The sequence below is a fragment of the Corvus hawaiiensis genome, chromosome Z (assembly GCF_020740725.1).
Source record: "Corvus hawaiiensis isolate bCorHaw1 chromosome Z, bCorHaw1.pri.cur, whole genome shotgun sequence".
Taxonomy (NCBI): domain Eukaryota; kingdom Metazoa; phylum Chordata; class Aves; order Passeriformes; family Corvidae; genus Corvus; species Corvus hawaiiensis.
The window spans coordinates 69737810-69759691 of NC_063255.1; the positions used below are offsets into that span (position 1 = coordinate 69737810).

At 52.2% G+C, this 21882-nt stretch overlaps 2 protein-coding genes and 1 long non-coding RNA gene across 3 annotated transcripts in view; 2 read left to right on the plus strand and 1 right to left on the minus strand.

Moving 5' to 3' along the window:
* LOC125320283 (serine/arginine repetitive matrix protein 1-like) overlaps positions 1–21882 on the minus strand; it is a 147879-nt gene that overhangs the window by 88809 nt on the left and 37188 nt on the right. The gene's annotated exons all lie outside the window — the stretch shown is intronic.
* On the plus strand, positions 4386–8957 carry LOC125320422. The gene is made up of 4 exons (XR_007201108.1): positions 4386–4900; positions 5322–5444; positions 8439–8573; positions 8851–8957. It is a non-coding gene; the product is annotated as an uncharacterized LOC125320422 (long non-coding RNA).
* LOC125320417 (serine/threonine-protein kinase PAK 3-like) lies at positions 8979–20137 on the plus strand. The gene is made up of 11 exons (XM_048292725.1): positions 8979–9192; positions 9620–9787; positions 10111–10273; positions 11876–11939; positions 13136–13184; positions 13946–14058; positions 15269–15386; positions 16225–16324; positions 16770–16966; positions 18433–18570; positions 19907–20137. Exons 1-11 carry the CDS (start codon positions 9022–9024, stop codon positions 19994–19996), a joined length of 1371 nt encoding a protein of 456 aa, XP_048148682.1. The 5' UTR covers positions 8979–9021; the 3' UTR covers positions 19997–20137.

The window sequence follows — 21882 nt, forward strand, 5'->3', positions numbered from 1 at the left end:
TGGACACCAGATCTGAAGCCTGGAGCGTCCAGGAGAACAGCACCGTCTATCGCCCCCTGGTCATGCTGCGGCCACCCCCTGGCCACTCCTTCAATGTGGACAGCAGAAAGCAGCCGCCAGCCGGGCGCGTCAGGTAGTCTGAGGTTCAGATCCCTGAATCCGGAGTGGCGGGGATGGGCACCGCAAGGTGCCCAGTGCGGTGACGCAACCGATCCCGGAGAAGGCGGCGGGAACTTCATGGTGGAGTTGCACCCAGGCACCGGGATGGACACCAGCTCTGAAGCCTGGAGCGTCCAGGAGAACAGCACCGTCTACCGCCCCCTGGTCATCCTGCGGCCACCCCCTGGTCGCTCCTTCAATGTGGACAGCAGAAAGCAGCCGCCAGCCGGGCGCGTCAGGTCGTCCGAGGTTCAGATCTCTGAATCCGGAGTGGCAGGAATGGGCACCGCAAGGTGCCCAGTGCGATGACGCAACCGATCCCGGAGAAGGCGGCGGGAACTTCATGGTGGAGTTGCACCCAGGCACCGAGATGGACACCAGCTCTGAAGCCTGGAGCGTCCAGGAGAACAGCACCGTCTACCGCCCCCTGGTCATCCTGCGGCCACCCCCTGGGCGCTCCTTCAATGTGGACAGCAGAAAGCAGCCGCCAGCCGGGCGCGTCAGGTAGGCTGAGGTTCAGATCCCTGAATCCGGAGTGGCGGTGCTCAGTGCGGTGACGCAACCGATCCCGGAGAAGCCGGCGGGAACTTCATGCCGGAGTTGCACCCAGGCACCGGGATGGACACCAGATCTGAAGCCTGGAGCGTCCAGGAGAACAGCACCGTCTATCGCCCCCTGGTCATGCTGCGGCCACCCCCTGGCCACTCCTTCAATGTGGACAGCAGAAAGCAGCCGCCAGCCAGGCGCGTCAGGTAGTCTGAGGTTCAGATCCCTGAATCCGGAGTGGCGGGGATGGGCAGCGCAAGGTGCCCAGTGCGGTGACGCAACCGATCCCGGAGAAGGCGGCGGGAACTTCATGGTGGAGTTGCACCCAGGCACCGGGATGGACACCAGCTCTGAAGCCTGGAGCGTCCAGGAGAACAGCACCGTCAACCGCCCCCTGGTCATCCTGCGGCCACCCCCTGGTCGCTCCTTCAATGTGGACAGCAGAAAGCAGCCGCCAGCCAGGCGCGTCAGGTAGTCTGAGGTTCAGATCCCTGAATCCGGAGTGGCGGGGATGGGCACCGCAAGGTGCCCAGTGCGGTGACGCAACCAATCCCGGAGAAGGCGGCGGGAACTTCATGGTGGAGTTGCACCCAGGCACCGAGATGGACACCAGCTCTGAAGCCTGGAGCGTCCAGGAGAACAGCACCGTCTACCGCCCCCTGGTCATGCTGCGGCCACCCCCTGGTCGCTCCTTCAATGTGGACAACAGAAAGCAGCCGCCAGCCGGGCGCGTCAGGTAGTCTGAGGTTCAGATCCCTGAATCCGGAGTGCCGGTGCTCAGTGCGGTGACGCAACCAATCCCGGAGAAGCCGGCGGGAACTTCATGCCGGAGTTGCACCCAGGCACCGGGATGGACACCAGCTCTGAAGCCTGGAGCGTCCAGGAGAACAGCACCGTCTACCGCACCCTGGTCATCCTGCGGCCACCCCCTGGCCACTCCTTCAATGTGGACAGCAGAAAGCAGCCGCCAGCCGGGCGCGTCAGGTAGTCTGAGGTTCAGATCCCTGAATCCGGAGTGGCGGGGATGGGCACCGCAAGGTGCCCAGTGCGGTGACGCAACCGATCCCGGAGAAGGCGGCGGGAACTTCATGGTGGAGTTGCACCCAGGCACCGGGATGGACACCAGCTCTGAAGCCTGGAGCGTCCAGGAGAACAGCACCGTCTACCGCCCCCTGGTCATGCTGCGGCCACCCCCTGGCCACTCCTTCAATGTGGACAGCAGAAAGCAGCCGCCAGCCGGGCGCGTCCATGTGGCTCTGGAGTGCCTGTGGTCCGCCGAGCAGCTGCTGGGGCAGAGGTGCTTTCTTCATGCCTCTGGTGGCCAGCTGCCGAGGGATCAGCACGGGTACCTGCTGGACACCCTCTGCACAGGTTCCTGCTTGGATGTGGAGAAAGTCTCCCGCTGGGTCCAAGTGTTGGTGCCATCAGCCTGGCTGCTTTTGCCCCACTCGCTGCACTGTCAGCTCACGGCGCTGCCCTGCGGCAAGTCCTGCAGCTTCCAGCTGACCAGCACCTCTGGACTGCAGATCAGCCTTGAGATGGCTCTGGCAGTGCAGCAAGGCAGCTCAGGTGCCTACCTGAGCTTTGAGTAGGCAGCAGCCAGCTCTGCCAGCAGCACCGTGTGTGCCAGGGAGCTGCCGCCTCTCATACCCACAGCCAACATGCCATTGCTGCTGAGGACTGTGATAAAAATGAGTTGAGGAAGGTGAAGTCAACCATTCCTCATGGAACATTTTTTGTCTTCTGTTGAGATTCTTTAGCTTCTTTTTTCATTAATCTGAAAAGTTTAGCCAGACCATAGTAATTCTGAAACCTCCCAAGGCAGAGCTGGCAAGGTTACCATGATTTCAAATATGTATTTGTTCTTGTTGAGAAAAATATATAGCCATAGGAGCTTTTCCTATACCTCTTTTTTCCATAATCAAAATAAAATGAAATGCTTTGATTAATATTCGGTCTCCCAACAAGTCACTTGTGATGAAATACAGACAAGTCACAAATATTAGTAAATTGTCAATACTGTCAATTACGGTGGCAATTAAAAATTTCCTTGATTCTCACACAGCTCCATCTCATCTGTAAGGGGGTTCCTATAAAAGAAAGGACAAAATTGGGCCCACTGCAGGCCTATAATTAAAAGGAAGGAAAAGCCTCTTGTCTCTATCACAAAGGTGAGAGAGGCTGAGTGAAAAATGATCATCACATCTCGATTTAAATCTGCCGGCAGCTCCCCTTCTCCCAGACTCGTTCTGACCTGCAGTAGGGAGGTGCTGGCGTTCCCAGGAAAGAAAACACCACAAACTTCCTGGGCAAACCCAAGCTGTGTAACTACATTCCCAGGTGTGCCCAGCTCTGGCAGAAGAGAGAGCCCACAGCGCAGTGGGCACCGTGCCCTGCCCAGCCAGGGCTCTCTGGCACAGAGCAGCCGCAGCGCCAGCTCCTGCCTTGGCTCCACCTGGGAGCCAGCAGCCTCTGGAAATCAGCACTGCCAGTCGCGTTCCCAGCTTGGAGCAGCTGCTGCTGGTGGGCAAATCCTGCCAGTTCTGCTTCCAAAGAGACACAAAGGCAGAGGTAGAGATGTACATGCAGAGGAGCCCAGGGCATGTCCAATAAATGTGCAAATATGTGGGGCGATTTGTTAGGAATTATTTCAGCTCTTATGCCCATAGTGCCTTCCCTCCTGGATCTGTGCAATGCTTTGGGCCATTTTCTTGGCCTGGTTTCCTTTGCTTTGGTCGCATCTCAGTGTGCACTTGGGGTACAGGCTGTAGGTGCTTGGGGCACTCTTTGAGTTCTCTTGGGCCCCTTGAACAACAGGCTTTGGCCCATGAGGGGAATTTGTGCTGCTTTGACAGAGAAGAACTTCCCAGGCTATTTGGTGTTTGCTGCAGGGAAGCTTGGGTTGCTTTGCATAAAGACACAGACCAACGCGGAGCAGCTCCTTTGTGATGTCAGGGCATGGTTGCCACGTAGTCGTGGTGTCCTCAGAAGGTTGCCTTGGTGCATGGAAGGCCTCAGTGCCAGAGCAGCTCTTGGGCTTGCTCAGAGCAGGAGCATCCTCCTGGTTGAGGCCTTGTCAGGGGGCAGCTGCACCCTGACAGGAGCCTTGGTTTTTGTTGTGTTAGAGCACAGTCTGCAAACTTGCACAGCAGTGCTCAAACCATGGAGACACTCGCTGCTGCAGTTTGCACTGTGTATGGCATTGGTTATTCTGGATATTACCTGGCTAACCTGGCACGTAAGTAGAGGTTTTCCCTGGGTGGTAGCTTAATCTGGCTTTTGTATCTCTTCATGCTCTTTCTTAGTAACTGAGTTGACTTTGAAACAAAAACACCATTAGGATGTCACTGGTTTGGTAAAGCTCCTGTCAACATGTTCAGCTAAAAAGGGGGTGTCTGTAGCCAGGGGGCCGTGGGCAGCACTTGCAAGGGAACCTCCAGGGGTTCCCTTCCCTCCAGGGCAGGGTCTGTGGCAGCAGAGTCTGTCATTTCCTCAGTGTGCTGGTCAAGCAGGACAACTTTGAAAAGGCAGATTGGGAGACCTTCTCAGAAGACCTTCTAAAGACTTTGTGGTTCTCCCTGGAATTCAGGGAAAGCTTCTTTTATTCTAAATTTTGTCATTAAAAGATTTGACTAACTTGACCCTTTACTGAGTGCTAAAATAGTGATTTCCTTTGCAATGAAGTGCAAACTCCAAAACAGTGAGTGTCTGCTCCTGAACCCCAGAGCTGCTCCTGAGCTGTTTCCCAGTAGAGCTGCCACAGCTCAGGGGGATTTGGGGGAAGCTTTTCTGGGCAACTGTTTTCAGCAACTTAATGGGAATTGGTGCATGCAACTTATTTTAAAAATAAGGTACCCGAAAGAGAAGAGAACAAAAGCTGCTTTAACTGCTGGGCAGAACAGAAGCATTGAGTGTGAAAGAACAATCTGCATTTTCTTGACCAAGTTTGTATTTGTTTACTGGCAAAACAGGCCAAAGCGTAGGCACAACCAAGAATATTGTCCTGTTCTCTTGCTGGCTGTGTGAAAGAATTGTGTCTCCTGGAGGGATGCTGTGAAAGGAAAATACTCTCTGTTGGGGTTGACTTGTTCTGGGGGGTTCACCAGCACAGGCAGTTTTCTCACAGCGCCTCGTTCCTTTTCCCTTGCCCACTGCAGGTCACCTGACCCATGTATTCAGAGGTGCCGATCCCAAGGTGAGTGAGAAAGGAACCTTTGATGTTCCTGGCATTTAAGAATTGTGGAGCAAGCTGTGAGCTTGGTCTGTGGCAGTAGAGTGAGGAGGGCCAGCTGTGTAGGCTGAGAGAAAATCCATTTCCATGTCTGCAGCAGCAGTAGCAAAGACATCGCTGGCTGTTTCCTAGTTCTGCATTTCAGAGCTTTTAAAGAACTAAAAGCCCAGATTTGCAGAGAGAACGTTGCTTCCTGACAGTAGCCAGGGTGGAACATCTAATTCAGAGCAATATGCCCATTTTAATTTAGTTGGAGGGACTTAGAATCCCCTTGCTATGAAAGGTTATGATTTCTCCTTAGTAGAGCTGGCTGTAGAGCTGAATAGGAATAAGGTTATAAAATGATAGGTAACTGCCTGTCCCTCACGCTCCTGCCTGTCCACAGGGCACAGAACTAACAGCAGACTCTCCTCTGGCTCCCTCTGCTCCTGGAGAAGAGGCCAAAGAGGAGCAGAATGACCACAACCCTCCAGCTGTGATCACACCACAGCCTGAACTTTCCAAGACAGTAAGTGCCAGTTCTGGTTGGTGCTGTCTTTAGAGGAAATCAGAGCTGCAAGTTTCTGACCAGCCAGCACTTGCTGCTGGTGGCCGAGGATGCTGAGTGCTGGAGTCCTGCCAGGACCTAGCGATTCCCCCCAGCCAGTGACAGCTGGAAAACGGCCTTTGACCTGTCATGCTCAGGCCCCAGCTTGCTGGGATTCCAATAGGGGCCAGCCTGAGTCATGAAGGCTCCCCTGTCCCCACGGGAGGGAGCGCTCCAAAGACACTGCTCTCAGCCTTGCCACACACGTAGGGGACACGGTGGCCTGGAGAGGTGTGTCCCACTCCACAGGCTGGCCAAGTAGCTGCAGGCACAAAAAGTGTTGATTTGTCCACACAAGCTCTTTGGGGTGGCTTGTCCCAAAGGGCTTCTCGGGTGTGCTTACCTGGGAGTATTTCAGAGACACACTGGGGACGTGGAATTGCTGCCTGAAGTCCAGGATTCCGATGCCTTTGTTGCCAGGTTGTTCTTTCTCCTCTTCAGGCAGAGCAGGCAGGAGCAGAGCTGACAGGGGCTCTGAGTGTGCTGTGGTTTTGCTTTTGATAAGCTGCAAAGAGATGATTGTGTTGTCCATGACCCGTGTGGGGCCACTCTTCTCCCGTGTGGCAAAAGAAACAAACTGCATAGTTCTGAACCCTTCTTCTGGGGCAAAACCCAGAGGCTGCATGTTTCTGCTGATACTTTCTGTTGTGAAGTCTGCAGCTTTGAAAACTCCACTGGAGTCTGGAGGCCGGGGTGAAGCTGCAGGTCCTTGTCTGCTGTCTTGTAGTGAGTGCTAAGAACAGGAAGGACATCTTGAAATTCTTGATGCTGTCTTTTAAGACAAATGTGCAACTTTGTGCCTGGGGAGCTGCCTGGGAGGAAAGGACCCAGGGATGCTGGTCAACAGCAGCTGACATGAGCCAGCTGTGCCCCGGTGGCCAAGAGGCCAAGGGCATGCTGGCCTGTGTCAGCAATAGTGGGGCAGCAGGAGCAGGGCAGTGACCGTCCCCCTGTGCTGGGCACTGCTGAGGCCGCAGCTCGAGTGCTGTGTCCAGTTCTGGGCCCCTGTGAAGCAGAATGACATTGAGGGGCTGGAGCAGGTCCAGAGAAGGGCAAGGGAACTGGGGAAGGGTGTGGAGCACAAGTCCCGTGAGGAGGCACTGAGGGAGCTTTAGCCTGGAGAAGGGAGGTTCATGAAGGACCTTCAGCTACACTTCCATAAATCCCTACATGACAGTGCTCACCACAAGGGCTGTTTCCCTGCCAAGCATCCCCTGACTGCATCCAAGTGCTTTAGACACTGGAGTAGGTGATACTTTCATCTTTTTGTTTATTTATTTGTTTGTTTGCTAGAAGGAGAGGCCCTGTGTCATTTCTCTTTCTCCAGTGAGCAAAGGTGCTTTTGCTCAACCTTTCCTGCCCTTTTCCAGCACTGGAAGAGATTCTGCTAGAATGTTAGTTTGCGGTTCTGGAAGATGCAGTATTTTTGCATGAGAACACATAATCTGGGGCAGGGACGTTGGTGCAGAAGGAGCTGTTCTGGTGGCCGGCCAGCCAGCAGGGCCTTGCACATCACTTTCAGGTTAACAGCGCCCGTGCCTTTTGGCAGCCCGGGGGATCAGTATCTGTTGCATTCCAGGTATGGGAGTTTAGCAGGAAATCAAGGCCCCTGCATTCCAGGGTCCTCAGAGATCAGAGGGGCTGTGAGGGGCCAGGCTTCATTTCTGATTGCAGCCACTTTAGCACCGTCAGTCTGGTCGAGTCCAAGAGAAGAACTTGCCCCAGCACAGATGCACAAAGAGTGCAGTTCCCAGTGCAGGGCCCTGGGTCTGATTGTGTTCCATAAGGACCTTCCTGCTCCAGGTTCCCCAAGAGTGTGGTTTATTGAAGCAACAGGAGAGCAAGTTCAGGATTGCTGCTGATCAGGGCACTGGCTACCGAGTGTTGATGTGTGTAGTGATGGAAAGTATAGGAAAAGAGAGATGATAACAGTGAGATAGATCTATCTATCAATCTATCGATCTATCTATCTATCTATCTACCTAAATGAATCTTCCTGGTTTTGCTCCAAGGCAGCTGGAGGTGCAAAGCTCACCTAAAGGCACCCCTTGAGAGGAGGAGGAGAGACTCCTTCCATTGACTGATCCTGAGCAGGCAGAGATGTTTCCCCCTCCAGAGATGGTTGTTTTTTCCCCTCAGAGGTGTTTTCCTCCTCCAGCCTTTTCCACCCTGAAACCCCCTGTTTATCCTTTAAATTTTGGCCTGTCCTAAGGGACTGGAACAATCCCATGCTCTAGGTGGTGTTTGGGGACTCTGGTCATACATGTATTACATGACACATGGTTTCCTTCATTGGCATCCTGAAAGGTTTGTAAATTAATTTGTTAATGGGACCTTGTGAGGGTCTCTGGTACAGCCAGTCAGAATTCTCAGCTGACAAAAGAGGGAGGAGAATAAACACCTTGGTCCTCCTCCATATATTGAGGTGGCCATAGAGGCCCTCTGACCTCCATTGGAGGGTCTTTGTGCGCATCCTCATCTCCTGAATAATCCAAGAGTGTAGATGTCAGAAAGGCAGGAATGGCAGTGCAGGCCTGAAGAGAACATGAACTCCGGAAGTGTCTCTCACAAGGAGCAAGCTCACACAGGAAGCCACCTGCAGAGCCAGGGTGGGGCTGTGGGACAGGGCTGGGTGTCAGTCACTTCTGAAGACAAACAGGACACGGCAGAAGAGGAGCGAGGTCCTCAGCAGAGCCTTGAGAAAGGCCCCACGTTCCCTGTCAGCTTCAGTCCCAGAGGGACCCTGACTGTACTGCCACTGTCACTTTGGAATCTGTGCCTTCCCACGGGCAGGGAATGACCCAGGAGAGCAGCAGTACATTGCTTTGGGAATGTGTGAGCCCATCAGTCTCTGAGTCCTGCCCCACAAATGTTTTATGGGAAGTTGAAACCCATCTTCTCTTGCTTTCTGTGCAGCTCCTTCTGGAGAAAGAGCATGAGCAGATTGCTCTATCAGAGATGCCGTGCCAGACTCGGGGAGAGCTGTTCCCAGCCCGAGAGCAGCTGGAGCAGCTCAGGCAGCAGGTGGAAGAGCCACAAGAGAATGGCCAAGTAAGCCTGACTAGCCAGGTGACAGAGTGAAGGGCAGGAACAGGGGCATAAAACGGAGCTCTTGAGATGGAGGAGGCCAGGAGTCCCATAGGCACTGAAAGCACAGAGCCTTGTAATCTGCAGAGACCAGCACTGGGATGGGAGGGTTCCAATGGAAGCAGAGCTGGGTAGGGAAGCAGAAAGAAGTGGCTGAATGAATGTGATTTTGAGGCCGAAAGAGGAAAAAGCTGAGCCTGATGGCAGCTCCCAGTCACTTGCTCTGCATTTGTGTGCACAGGACATCAAGGCAGAGCCACAAGCAGAGCTGCCCGAAGCCCAGAGTGACATCAAGGCAGTGAAGAGGAGGCACGAGGAAGACATCAGAAGAATTCAAGAGCACTGGAATCTCCATCAGCAGAGGGGCGATCTACAAAACCAGGTGAGTAGAAGAGTGGCAGCCACTCCACTCATGAAACTTGCTCTCGCTTGTTCTTCACAGAAAGTGGAGGACAGCCTGCAGGCAGAGTTGCAGACAAATAAAGCTAGGATCAAGCCAAGGGAGAAGAGGCTGGAGGAAGGAATGAAAATCATCAAAGAGCTTAATCACCTGCTTCAGGAGAAGGAGGTTCTACAAAAGCAAGTGAGTGCAACAGCGAGAGCCGCTGCAGTCACCGAACCGGTGGCTTCTGCCCTTCTTGCCTCTCCTCTGCAGAGCAGCAGGCAAGGGGGTGATGCCTCTGAGTGCCCTCCTGCTGTGGCCTCTATCACAGCCACTCTGAAGGACACGTCCTGGGCTGCTGAATCTCAGCTGCTGCCCTGGACAGTGGGACTAGTCCTTTGGCCTGTTGGCCGGCAGTCATCCAAATGGATTCCTGCTGGCCTGTTCCTGCTCTCCTTGTTTCTTGAGGTGTTTCTGCAGCTCAACTTGGTGACCCAGATAGATTTTGAATTCTGTATCCCTTGTGAATCTGGCCCTCTCCTGTTCTCTCCCTTTCCTCACAGTCTGTGACCCACAGCTGACAGGGACAAGCTGTACTGTCTGACTGCTTTGTTCTGTTTGACTTGAGGTGGAAGTGTTGACATCTCACCTGGCAGCCTGTGAAGACTTCCAGCAAGTGATTGGCCACAAAGAGCCCCAAGGCTGGCGTGAGGCACAGGACCTGTCCCAACCAGAGGTGCTAAAGGTTGAGCACATCCTGAAGATGGTGGTGGAAAAGAGGATCCAATGGGAGGAGGTAGAACATTAGAACAAGGAACTGCAAGTGTGTCTGCAGCCCTTGGAGGGGGAAAGGAGTCCTTGGGAGGAAGTGGAGCAGTCACTGTGGCAGTCATCCTTCAGAAAATCCATGAAAATGGAACATGAAATTGACCATGAACTCGAGTAAAACCAGGCTTTGGTTTTGACCCTTCTGGTTTCAGAGGTGGACATCCAAAGAAACCCGTTTAAGAGCTCTGAAAGTGGCTGACAGCACCTTCCTAAGGGCTTGCATTTGAAATGTGATCCCAGGGCAGTCTCTGCCAGCCACAGTTTCTGACACAAACTCATTTCTTGTCTCAGATCTACACAGGCTCTGTCACTGAACCTGCTGCAGCAGCAGCGTCATCTAAAGGAGCCTTTGCTCCCCAACCTGAGAAGTGGAGCCCAGGCAGTTTGCTCAGCTCCAATGTGGTCACAGCTGCTCAGCAACAGGAGAACAAGGACAAGTACCTGGAGCTACTGAGTACGTTTTGTGTATTTCTTGGGTGAGGGACAGTGTATTGTGTGCATGTGCCAGCACAGCTGTACCAAATGTTCCTCCTGGAACATGTGGTTGTGGGGACATTGAGGACTCCCCACAGGAACTGCTGTGCTTCGAGGCAGCGAGGGAGTGCTCTGGGTGTTCCTGCTGCCTCTGAGGGCAGCTCAGACTGCCTTGGGTTTGCCTGAGCTTCCCTCTCCGCTAAAGGCAGAAGCAGGGACTGTTCCTGGATCAGCAGAAGGCTGTGACTGCTGGAGTTCTACCCTTTGGCACAACCCTGTGCAGGCCACTCTCCAGGAAAACACATCAAGCCCTTTGTGCTTTTGCAGCACAACCCATTTAATCTGCTTCTTGCCCATAACAGCTGCCAGTGCTGTGCTCTCAGATAAGGCCTGGTGGGGCTGAGAACAGAGCCCAATTGACTCTGTGTCTACCATCACCTGTTGGGACGAAAAGGCCATTGATGTGCACCTCGGTGTGTCTGATTTCAAAGCCAATCCTGTCGTGCCCTGAATGGGGGCAACAGCTTGTAACAGGGCTCGGTCTGGCTGTGGCTTCTTCCCAGTGCTTGTCAGTGCTCATCCTTGGCCCTTCCCAGCCTTGCTGTGGTACCTGCCCTGCCCCTGACGGCCGGTGCGACTGCAGAGGCTGGAGCCTTCCTTAGCTGAGAGAGTCCTGCTGCTGCCCGGCCGCTGCAGCGCGGAGCTGCCGGGAGGCAGCAGCCCCTCGTCCGGGCCGGCTTCTGCATCGCACGGCCTGGACTCACGAGAGGCTCAGCATCTCCTCGGGGCAGCTGTCCGTGCCACGCCGGCGCCTGAGGAGCACTGCTGTCCTTGCTGCCCATGGCCGCTGTGCCGAGCTGGGAAGACGGGGACGTGTGCGGAGCTGAGAGGGCGAGTCCAATGCGAGCGACTGAGCCGCGCAGTCAGGGTGAAGAGAAGCAGTGTGGTTCTTCACATGGGGCACGGCAAGGGCGTCTTTGAGCTCAGCCTGCCCATAAAGGCTGAGGGTCCTGATGCTGAAAGCCCCGCTGCTATTGCTTATAGCATGAGCTGCTCTGCTTTACAAAGAGAAAGGCGTTCTTCTGGCAAACTGCTGGAAGGTGGAGAAGATGCCCTCCCCTCCTGGCAACACTTGGCAATATTCCTTCCTGTCTTAAAAATGTCACTTGTTCATAGGAATTGATTCTAGAACCCAAGGTGCATTTAATCTTGGGAAATATGAAACCTTTTGTTGAATCTCACAGTGCTTATTCCCAAGAAAAGAAAGCCGCTGTTAGTTCCAGCTCTCCTTAGTGCTTACAGATGACAACTCACCTGCCTTGGTACCTGTTCTCTTCTGGTCTCTGTCTCCTCTGAATGTGGCTAGTTTCCTGGCAAGAGATCTCTCCAAAGAACTGTAGAAAATCTGTGCCAGCCATCTGTGCTGCCGAGCTGCCTGTCTTGGTGCTGCTGCTGTTGTTGCTGTTGTTACCCAGCTGACCACAAGGGGCTCAGAGCCCCGGGCAGCGCGGCTGCCTTTTGTATCTCCTGGAAGGTGGCATCTCTGCTTTCAAGTGAGCACCTTGCATTTTGTTCCTCTCAGGGAAAATGGTGAGCATGGAAAATCCGGTGACGAAATACATTGAACTGGAAAATATCGGCAGCGGGTGAGTCCAACTGATGCCTTTTCCTGGTCTTAAAATGAAGAGGCATACATGGTTAGAAGGGGAAAAGGGATTTTACCTTGGTATTTATTTTAAGGCTCCTTAGGTGTACACGTCCAGGTCATATGCATCGAGATGCACCCCACCGAGTCTTTCCCTGTGTCTCTGTCTCTTCTTCTTCCCGTGTCCCCCCAACATTGGGTATATCATTATAGGCTTTACTAATTAGCATATCTATCCAAGATTCCCCAATGAGAGGCTCAAGTGAGCCCCCCCCCCTCCCCAAGGAACCTTCCCCTGGATGGTTCTATCTTGGTTTACAGAATATGTTCTGGAGAGGACCTTGGGGTCTGGGGCACACACACACACATCCCTAACTACGAAGCTTCTAAAATGTTTAGTCTTTTAGCTTGACAAACAAGTCCAAGAATGTAGGCAAAAGCACTAGGAATACAGAAGCTGTAAAAAGGTATAACAGGGGTATAAAAGAAAAGGCAAAAATCTTCATGGCATCACAACTACAGTTACTTCTACAAAATCATGGGCCAGGAGTTTTGCTGGTGGAATATCTACCAAGTGTGAAGTCAGGCAAGTTGCAAACATGTTCAGACACTGGCGTTAGATTGTCCCATCTCTCAGTGCTGGTCAGAATGTGTAAGTGTGGTCAGAAGGCATTGTCAAAGACATCTCCATGCTGCCAAGGTCTTGCCTGCAGCAAGGAACAGGAGCTGGAAGATCTCCTGTCTCTCAGCTGTGGGACACCTGTGTGTTAATTTCCTTAGCATTCTTGTATGTCTCAAAATCATATGGCCACACTAATGAAAGGAGAAGAATCTTGCTTGCCTGAAAGAGCAACCTACCCCCTGGGAGCTGTCAGATAACAGCTCTCAGGAACAGTTCTTTCCAAGAGTTTGTTGAAGGAAATACTCAGTGGTCAGGATTAGAACCACACCGTTCAGAAACTGAAACCCGAGATGAAAGAATAAGCTCTCTTTTTGAGCTGAGGCACTAAAGCCCAAAGCTTCAGGAACAGGCCCAGTGCCCACACACTTGAGAGGAAAAGGCATCATCGCCTTCTGGCAGATCCTTCCTGCACCCTGCAGGTTTTAGGCACTTACAGCAGAGATCTCCCATCTGGGCTGGCTTTCACTCCAAGGTCTAAACAGCTTCTCCTTTCTTTGCTGCTGTTTTGTTTCTAGGACTTTCGGAGAGGTTTGTAGAGCACTCGACAGTGCCACAGGAGGAGAGGTAAATGTCAACAGCCCCTGCAGATTCTGCAGCTCTCGAGGGCTTTCCCCTCTGGTGTGAGTTGTGGCTGGAGCTTTGGGTCACCGGGAGAGCTGTGCTGCAAAGGCACAGGAAGCGCAGACGGGTGCCAGCCTGCAAAATGCATTTGGGACAGTCTTTGTCCTTCTCAGCTGCCAGAAGGAAGGCAAGGAGGGCGGCGGTCCCTTTCGGAGAAGGACGCGCTCACTTGCTCTCAATGGCTAAAACAAAGGTGGTGCCTTAGAGCATCTCACTGCTCTTTGAGGCTACAGCTTCAGAGTCCTGAATTCTCATTTCTGGCTGCCAGCAAATACATCTGAATCTTACTGGTAGTTCCTTAGCAACCTGCAGTGCTGCGCTTGGGAAGTGCACCTAGGGAGGGATGTGCAAGGTGTCCCTAAAAGCCCCTAAGCCCTGCTGTTATAGCCCAGGATGTATCCATAGAGTACCAAGGCTTGGATTACTTCTTTGGATCCCTGACAGCAGCAGAGAGTGTGGGCAGAGCTTTGTGGGTGATAGTTGAGACACCATTGTTACCAAGTGGACAGGGCAAAACGTCAGTGGCCACATGTCCTGTTTCTGGCCCCAAGGGAGCGGAGAAATGGGCTGTTGGAATGTCACTTCCTAATTCCTCCTGTGTCTAATCACAAGGCACTTTGGCACAGCTCGGCTGTGTCATTCCAAAATCACTCGCTCCATGTGCCACCAACTTCTCAAGGTACGGATTTTCCATGTCATTTTAGGTGGCCATAAAGAAAATAAATCTTCGAGGACCAAGGAGGAAGGAAGTAACTGGAAATGAACTCATGGTCATGAAAATGAATAAGAACCCCAACACTGTGAACTATTTAGACAGGTGAGTGGTTGTGGTTTTATCCCATGAATGTTGGTTCACGTACTCAAGCATGCGAGGTTAAAAACCCACTTGGGTTGATATGCGGGAAAGACTCCACTACTGGAATAAGGAGGAAAGTAGGTACGTTTATTCCAGCGCTGGGACGCATGGGGGATAATTCCTCCAAAGTCATGCGTGCTGACAGCTGCATTCAGCCTGGTATGTATTGGGTTACAAGTCCCATAGTCATTGAGTTTCCCAATACACCTATACATATTCATTGCCTAGCCCTGCCCAGCCTCGCCTCGTATTACAATGAGCCCAAAAGTCGTTTACATCCGCGTTGCGCTTGCGCAGTGTTGTCTGGTGGTCGTGGGCAGGGGTCTCCGAGATGAAATAAGAGTCTTCCTCAGATGAAGTAAAGAGTCTTCCTCATTCTGAACTTTTCATCTTGCTTCCCTGCACATGTTCGAAAACAGGATCTTTGGTCACGATTCCTTCCCTTTATCAATAGTCTCATATCTTCTCATTCTGCTTTGGTAGGCACAGTAAGTGTCGAGCAAGCGGTATGCATTGCTTTTAACAAGCAGCTTCTTAGCAAATCATTTAACCTCTGCTTCCCTTCCTCCCCCTGATTCAGGGTCACTGGCAGAAAATAGAGCTGTTAATTATTGGTTAATTATCATTTCTCTACTCATCTCCAATGGATGGGAAGAGAGTGCATTTTGTCTGCATTAATCTTCCCTGGCACACTTAGTTTGAAGTTTGTTCAAAAACCTGGATCAGCACTATCTTACTAAATCAATAGCCTTTAAGTTCACTGCCTCCATGCTGTTTTGGGGCTTGATTTTTTCAAGTGTTTTAAGTGCTGATGAACCATCCTGGAGAGGATTTCCCTGGGATTGTTGCCCCTCTTTTCCATTGCTGTGCATGCCAGGAAGACTAGGTGCTTATTTCCAGAAACACCATGCGTGACAGGTTTTTTATCTGGGCTGTTACGAAACTGCATTTTTCACTTGCTGGCTATCAAGGACATCTCCTTTTTCACAGCTGTGCCTTTCTCCTTGAGACTGCACAGGTTGCAAACACTGCACAGCCTAGAGGGAACGTCTACTCCTTTTGTTCTGTCCTCGTTTCAAAGGGACCCAGAAACAAGAATCAACCATTGTCTTTTCCAAACAGCAACGTAGCCATGTATGTTCATCTCCACACCCTTGTTTCCTTCCTTCAGCTACCTTGTGGATGAGGAACTCTGGCTGGTGATGGAGTACATGGACGGAGGCACTCTGAGCGATGTCATCAGCAAGACCTACCTGTGTGAAGACGAGATGGCAACCATCAGTCGAGAGGTCAGGGATCCCACCTGTGCTTCCTTCCAAGGGCTTGGGCAGGATTGTCTGGGAAACAGGGGCTCAGAACAGCAGAGACTTCATGTGCCAAGCTTTGTTTCTGTGTTGCTGCTATGCTATGGAGAAGCAAGAGCATCTCAAGTGAACTGTGTGGCAGTGTGCATGCACTCACTGTACTCAGTTCTTGTATTCTTATCTCCTGCTGTTGTATTCTCGCTCTGTCTCTTGTATTTGTATTTGCTGTTCTCCACCTTGCCTCTCTAAATGTTTGCCTGGAGCCTGTCTGCACTGCGTTCCCTGCCTGTAAAAGCAAAGGTGCTGGTGGCAGGATTTGAAACTAATGGCAAAGAAAAAGAGAGACTCCTTTCTCACAGTCCTCAGCTGAAAAGGATAGTAGCGCACCCAAAATGCTGTTTGCTTCTGAAAGGTGACTCATGTGATACTTCCAAGTCTATGCTGAGACTAGCAAGAAAACCTTTGCCATGCAGCCCCCCACCCAAAAGTGATCCACTTCGCACCAAAGGGAAGGACTTTTTCTTTCATGGCAAACCCTCGTTTGTCCTCTGGATGGAGAGAGCACATCCACTGCAGCAGCAGTCATTGGGGCTGGTTTGCAGGGGACAGTCTAGAACAGCAATTCCCATTGCTCTTTCAAAAGCTGACATGCCTTCCCTTAGAAAGGTAGTGTTGGAGCAGCAAGCTCTTCCTCTCGATGGCTCCGTGTTCTGCCATTACTCCCCATTCCCCTGGAAAGGGAATCTTTTAGAGCTGTTTCCTTTCTTGCGTGCTGATATCACATCACTAATTTTTGCCCTCCTGTTTCTGTTTTCTCTCTCAGTGCCTGAAAGGACTGGATTTTCTTCATTCAAACCACATGATCCACCAACATGTGAAGAGCTGCAACATCCTTCTCGGAACCGACGGCTCTGTCAAGCTGGGTCGGTATATTCTCGGTCAGGCACGGCGTTCCGGGGATGTGGGGTTTGGGGCTGCTTTCGAGTGACTGCCAGTTCCCCCAAAGTGGTGCTGGTGGCAGTGCAGGGACCCCTGCCGTGAGCTGAGGGCACAGTTGCAACATGCACAGAGGTATCACAAGGAACAAGCAGTCAAGAGTGGCATAGGTTTGTGTGCGTCCCTTCCAGAGGGAGGGAGCTACAATCCAAAGCTTCAGGAAAATAAAGGCCACTGCTGGGGGCAGTGTAAAAAATGTGGGTTTTTTTGAAGTGGCCAATTCCATCTTTCCTTGGCTAAAGCCCTGAGGAGATAGAGCACGGACGGTTTTCCAGCAGATTACACAGTGCATTCTGAGACTGAGAGTGGGGAATTCTTTTGCTTGGTTTCCTAATTTGAGCTGGTTTTCACAGTCTTTTGTTTTCTCCTCAGCTGATTTTGGCCTCTCTGCTCAGCTCACCCCTGAGCAGAGTAGACAGAGATCAGTGGCCAGGATTTCTGGGTGGATGGCACCTGAAATCGTGACAGGTCAACCATACGGCCCCAAAGCGGACATATGGTCTTTTGGCATAGTGGGAATCGAAATGGTGGAACGGGAAGCTCCTCACTGGAATGGAGATCCTGTCTCGGTAAGGAGCCAATACTCACTGATCCCTCTGTCTTTCTCACCTGTCCCACGTTCTGTTTGCAACTGGGCAAAATCCCATTGCCATCTGCTGGCACTGCTTCCACCAAGGTCCCCTTCTAAAAATGGCCCTGCAGCACATCAGCATCTGCTGTAGTTTTGCTTGCATCAGAAGGGAAGTGGCAAGCAGCCAGTTCAGAAACCTGCCATTTTGGCCTTCAGCCATGCCTGACGTTTCTCATGTGCTTTTTGAACACTCTTGGAGCTCTGTCTCTGAAGGACAAGAGTTTTTCAAGTGGAGAGTTCAGCAGTGTGATAAATATCCTTTGAAATGGAGGCTGGACCTTCCTAGTTTCAATTTTATAGAAAAAGATAAAAGGAGAACAGAAAGAGAAAGGAAAAAGAAAAAAGACGAGAAAAAACCAGCAAAGCAAACCCCAAGCAGTGCTTCTTGCTTCTTCCTTTATTAGCCACAGCACATCAATTTTCCTCCAAGCTGTAGCATCTTTTCCAAATCCTGTGGGTCTTTGAAACTTTCAGGCTTCCAAGTCATCTGTACGTTGTTCTGTCATGTGTCTGGGTGGCCTGGATAAGTTCAGCATGTCTTTTTCTCAGACTGCAGTTAGAATTGTATGCCAAACCCTTGGTGTTTGTTGGTACATTAAAGAGCTTGCAGCCAGGTGACTGGGGCTGGGACCCAAGGTCTGTGGTTGACACCGGTGCCGTGTTCCTTTACCGCAGGAGCAGGGACGTCCCTGGGTTGCAGAGTTATAATGACAGGGAGGGCTCCAGCTCCCCACCGTGTCCAGTGGCTGAGCTCAGCTGCAGAGGGACAGGATAAAACCCCCTTTGTGACCTCTGGTGGTGTGGGAAAAGCGAAGGAAATTTTCCTCTGGGTTGAAGAGGATGATAACAAAGTCTCTTTGGTCACCATCTATTTCAGTGCCACCAGCACAGAGCTGTTACTATTGTGGCGGGCGTTTTCATGGAGACTCCTAGGCCTCTTTCCATTGTTATTTCCATCTATTTTAGATGGATTCTGCGTCTGCATTTTTTTCAAGAAGAGAACAAAAAACTTGATGATTTTTGTTGTATGGAAGCTGTGCTTAATGGACCAACAAGCACTGCAGAGATGCCTTTCATGTAATAATCCTTGGAGATGGTATAGATAGAGCAAACTCCCTCTTCAAATAGCCTGTCAAGCTGGTGTCAATCCTCAGAGAAGCAAAACGTGCTTTTGCTGATGTAGTTCCCACTAGCTAGGTCAGCCAATGAAATCAGCTGCCAAGGCAAGATCCGCTGGATGTCGGAAAAGCTGTGGCTGCTTTGGGGTTTGGCTTTTCTGTTGGTATAGGAAAGTCATGTCTGCCCATCTGCCAGGGCAGAAACTGCCACTGCAATGGGCTCTGGGAGAGCATTTACAGATACTTGAAAGAAGCAGGTGGAGCCTCGTGTTTCCTTTTTCTCCAGCCTCAACTCCTGATAGCCACAGGAGGGAGACCAAAGCTGCAGGAGCCCAACCTATTCTCGCCTTTGCTGCGTGGCTTCCTGAGCTGCTGCCTGCAGACAAACGAGGAGCGGCGCTGGTCTGCCAAGGAGCTCCTGCAGGTAAAATGCGAAGGGGCTGCAGGTGAAACAGTGTCCGAGGGATGGGCTCCTCCTCCACTGAAGCCCAAGGCATCAGACAACCCCCTGCCCCTCCCCTCCACCCTTGGTGCTTTTCTAATGAAAATGGTGTGGAATCCTCGACTGGGCTGGGCTGCCAGGGACCCATAGAGGTCGTCTGGTCCAAGTGCCCTGCGATGACCAGGGACATCTTTAAAGAGATCAGAGGTTGCTCAGGGCCACATCCCACCTGACCTGGAATGTTTCCAGGGATGGGGCACCTACCAGCTCTCGGGGCAACCTGTGCCAGTGTTGCACCATGCTCCGAGTAAAACAAGTTCTTCCTTACACCCAACCTGACTTGATCCCCATTATATACTATAAATATTACCCCATGTCCTACTGCAACTAGCCCTGTTAAAAAAAGTGTCCCCCACTTCCTCAGAAGCCCCTTTGAAGTACTGGAACGTGGCAATAAAGTCTCCCTGGGGCCTGTTCTTCTCCAGGTCTCTCAGCTGGTCCTCAGAGGAGAGGTGCTCCATCCTCTGATTGTTTCTGTCGCCCTGTATTGTAATTTGGTGGGGTATTCAGTCTTACCTGATGGCAAAAGAACTGAGCTAGAGCAATGCGGGGTACAGAGGCGTGAAATGGTGGTGGGGGAACCCAAGGAAACCAGTCCCAGCCCAGCAGTCGGAGATTTGGCTGTGAGGAGCTCGCTGTGAGCCTCTGAGGGACCCTGGTTTGTGCCCCCTGCCCCACTCCTAGGGGTTTCTGCCACCCACAAAAGGACAGCTGAGATGGATTTGTCCCAGCCCCACCTGCTGCCTGGCATGGTCAAGCAGACGGGAACTGCCCCAGGGTTACCACCAGGCTGAGTGGCAGAGAGGGAGCTGCAGGACCCAGTGCCACTCAGCTGTCCCTGCTGGGAAGGCAGGTGCCATCCAGCACAGGAGGGGGAGGGGATGGAAAGGCAGACACTGCTCTGTCTCCCTGTGGAAATTAGCACAGTGCCTGTCTTTCAAAGAGAGGGACCTATGTGAGGCTTTGAAGTTTCCTGAAAGGAAGAAACCCCGGGGACAGAAAGCACCATTTCTAGAGCACTGGCAGGGCAAAAATGCCAGCAAGATGAAGACACCTGGATGAATGGATGGGTGGGATTCTGGGCCAGGTTGGCCTGTGATGGCAAGGTCCTGCACATGAAGATGGAGGTGCAGATGGTCCCGTCAGTCCTCTTTCTGCGTCTTTCTAGGAACCTGAGGAATCCTGATTGAGCCTGTGAAGCACTGAGCTTGGGAAGTCATGGTTCATTGGGTTTTTTTGTTTTGTTTCCTTTGGGCAGCACCCATTTCTAGCATCAGCTGAGCCTGTATCCAGCCTGGTGCCACTGCTCATTGCAGTGAAGAAGAGGAAGGAGGAGACAAGAATGTGATAATCACGTCAGACCTGTTTACTCCACAACCAGCTTAGAATAGGATTGTAGAGTAGGATTGTCAAGTAGGATTGTAGAATAGGATTGTAGTGTAGGATTGCAGAGCAGGATTGCATATAAATAAAGTTTCTGAAACCTCAACTCACCTTGAAGATTCCCTTCCTTCTCAGCCTGTGAATAAGCTTGATGTTTCCTTCTGAATTGTCAGTTGTTTCTTAAAGGTGGAAAGGGACACTTATGGCTTCTTTGGTGTGGTTTGTAAGTGGGGCAGGCTCTTCTTCATTCATCCTCTCCACACCACACTGCCTTTGGAATACGACGCACTGGCCGGTTTTTGCCCAGCCATGGTACTTCTAGTTGAGGCAGAAAGGGCAATGGCATTTGCAGGCAAAACCAGAGGAGGAGTGGGGCAGCCAAAACATCCTGTGCAGATGCAGGTGTTCAGCTGTGACTCGAGAGCACTGGGGTTCCTGCCACTTGGATTTGTATCCCTAAGTGCAATCTCTGGCTGGAGGAGAGTCTTGCTCAACTGAGAAAGCAGAAAGATCAGTGAGGGTGCTCTGAAAGTCTCGTCTGATGCAGAGCTGTCAGCCACTGTGAGGTGAGAGCAGCCCAGCCTTGCCCGGGCCAGAGCCCCAGCAGAGCCCTGGCAGAGCCCAGAGCAGCCTGAGGCTCGGCAGAGGCCGGCTGGCAGGAGGCCCTTGTAGCTGCAAGAGGCAGCAGCGTGGCGCTGGGTGCCTCTTCCTGGGAGCCGGCAAATCCTCCCGTCTCAGAGCCAAAGCGGCAGCTGGCTGCTCCCGGGGGAAGCGTAGCCGTGCTGGGCCCAGCGCAGACTGGTGCCATTGGCCGTCTGGAGGCAGCCCAGGAGGAGAGAAAGGCAAAAGGCAGCCGAGGGCTGGTGCCCCGGCTGAGGATTGCTGCTCTTCTGCCGGCTGCCCTGGAAGGCCTGGGGAAGGTTAGCAGTGTGTGCAGCAGCCTGGGCACAGCGGGAGGGAGCCGGGCTGCTCCGCAGGCTCCAGCACAGGGCAGCGTCCTTCGGGCACGGCAGTTCTGCCAGGGGAACCGAGGCCAGCGGGAGGCAGCGACAGCTCCTCAGGTCAGATCCGCAGGAGCCAGTGCCTCACACAGCTCGGGGAGGAAGCGCCTGCAATCCTGGAGTTCTGCACTGAGTCAGAGCAAAGGTGTGAAATGCAGAGCGTTCTGCAGAAATATTCGGGGGCACCAGGCCAGCCTGCTTTGTGCTCTCTGGTGCACAGCAAGCACTGCACAATGCAGCTCTGCCTTGCTGGCAGAGAGGGAACTGGGGACATGCCTGAGGCTTATGCCTGACTAGTGAACTGATTTGGAAGGGAGCAGAACAATTTCAGTAGGCAATCTGTGTTTTCTTTATTCCTTTCTGAAAGACAGACACAACGTGGCTTCACTCAGCGAAAGCACAGCCTTTTTTTGCTGTATTTTAGGACAACTCAGGCGAGACCTTCAAAACAGCAACTGAAGCAACTCCCACCCAGTGAGCAAAAAAACCCCAAATCCCCCACATCCTTCTGCTGTAGATCTTGATGTTTTGGGCTGGTCCTGCAAAGGGCTAAGCAGCCTTTAAGGTGCAAAGAGCCTTCTTGTCCTGCCAGCAGGGCCAAAAGGATGCTTGGGCTGTTCTGGAATCAGGCCATGAGCTTGTTTGCCTTTGGCTTCTCGTTTTGTTGCAGCCCCTCTGTGGCAAATGTCCATAACCCTGCCAGCTGACCGAGCCTTGCTCACTCTGTCCATCCCAGTGCCTCTGGCAGAGGCAGCAGATGGAAGCCTCTTCTGCCGCAAAGGGAACTTGTTTGCAATGCTGTAGTGATCCCCAAGTCCATACAATGCTGCACCAAATGATTAGACCCTTC

Excerpts from the sequence above, each read along its gene's own strand:
- LOC125320417 (XM_048292725.1), top strand. The coding sequence starts at position 9,022 with ATGAAACTTGCTCTCGCTTGTTCTTCACAGAAAGTGGAGGACAGCCTG. Across the intron at positions 9,788-10,110 it reads AGAGGATCCAATGGGAGGAG|ATCTACACAGGCTCTGTCAC; the intron begins GTAGAACATTAG and ends TTCTTGTCTCAG. Across the intron at positions 16,325-16,769 it reads CGACGGCTCTGTCAAGCTGG|CTGATTTTGGCCTCTCTGCT; the intron begins GTCGGTATATTC and ends TTTTCTCCTCAG.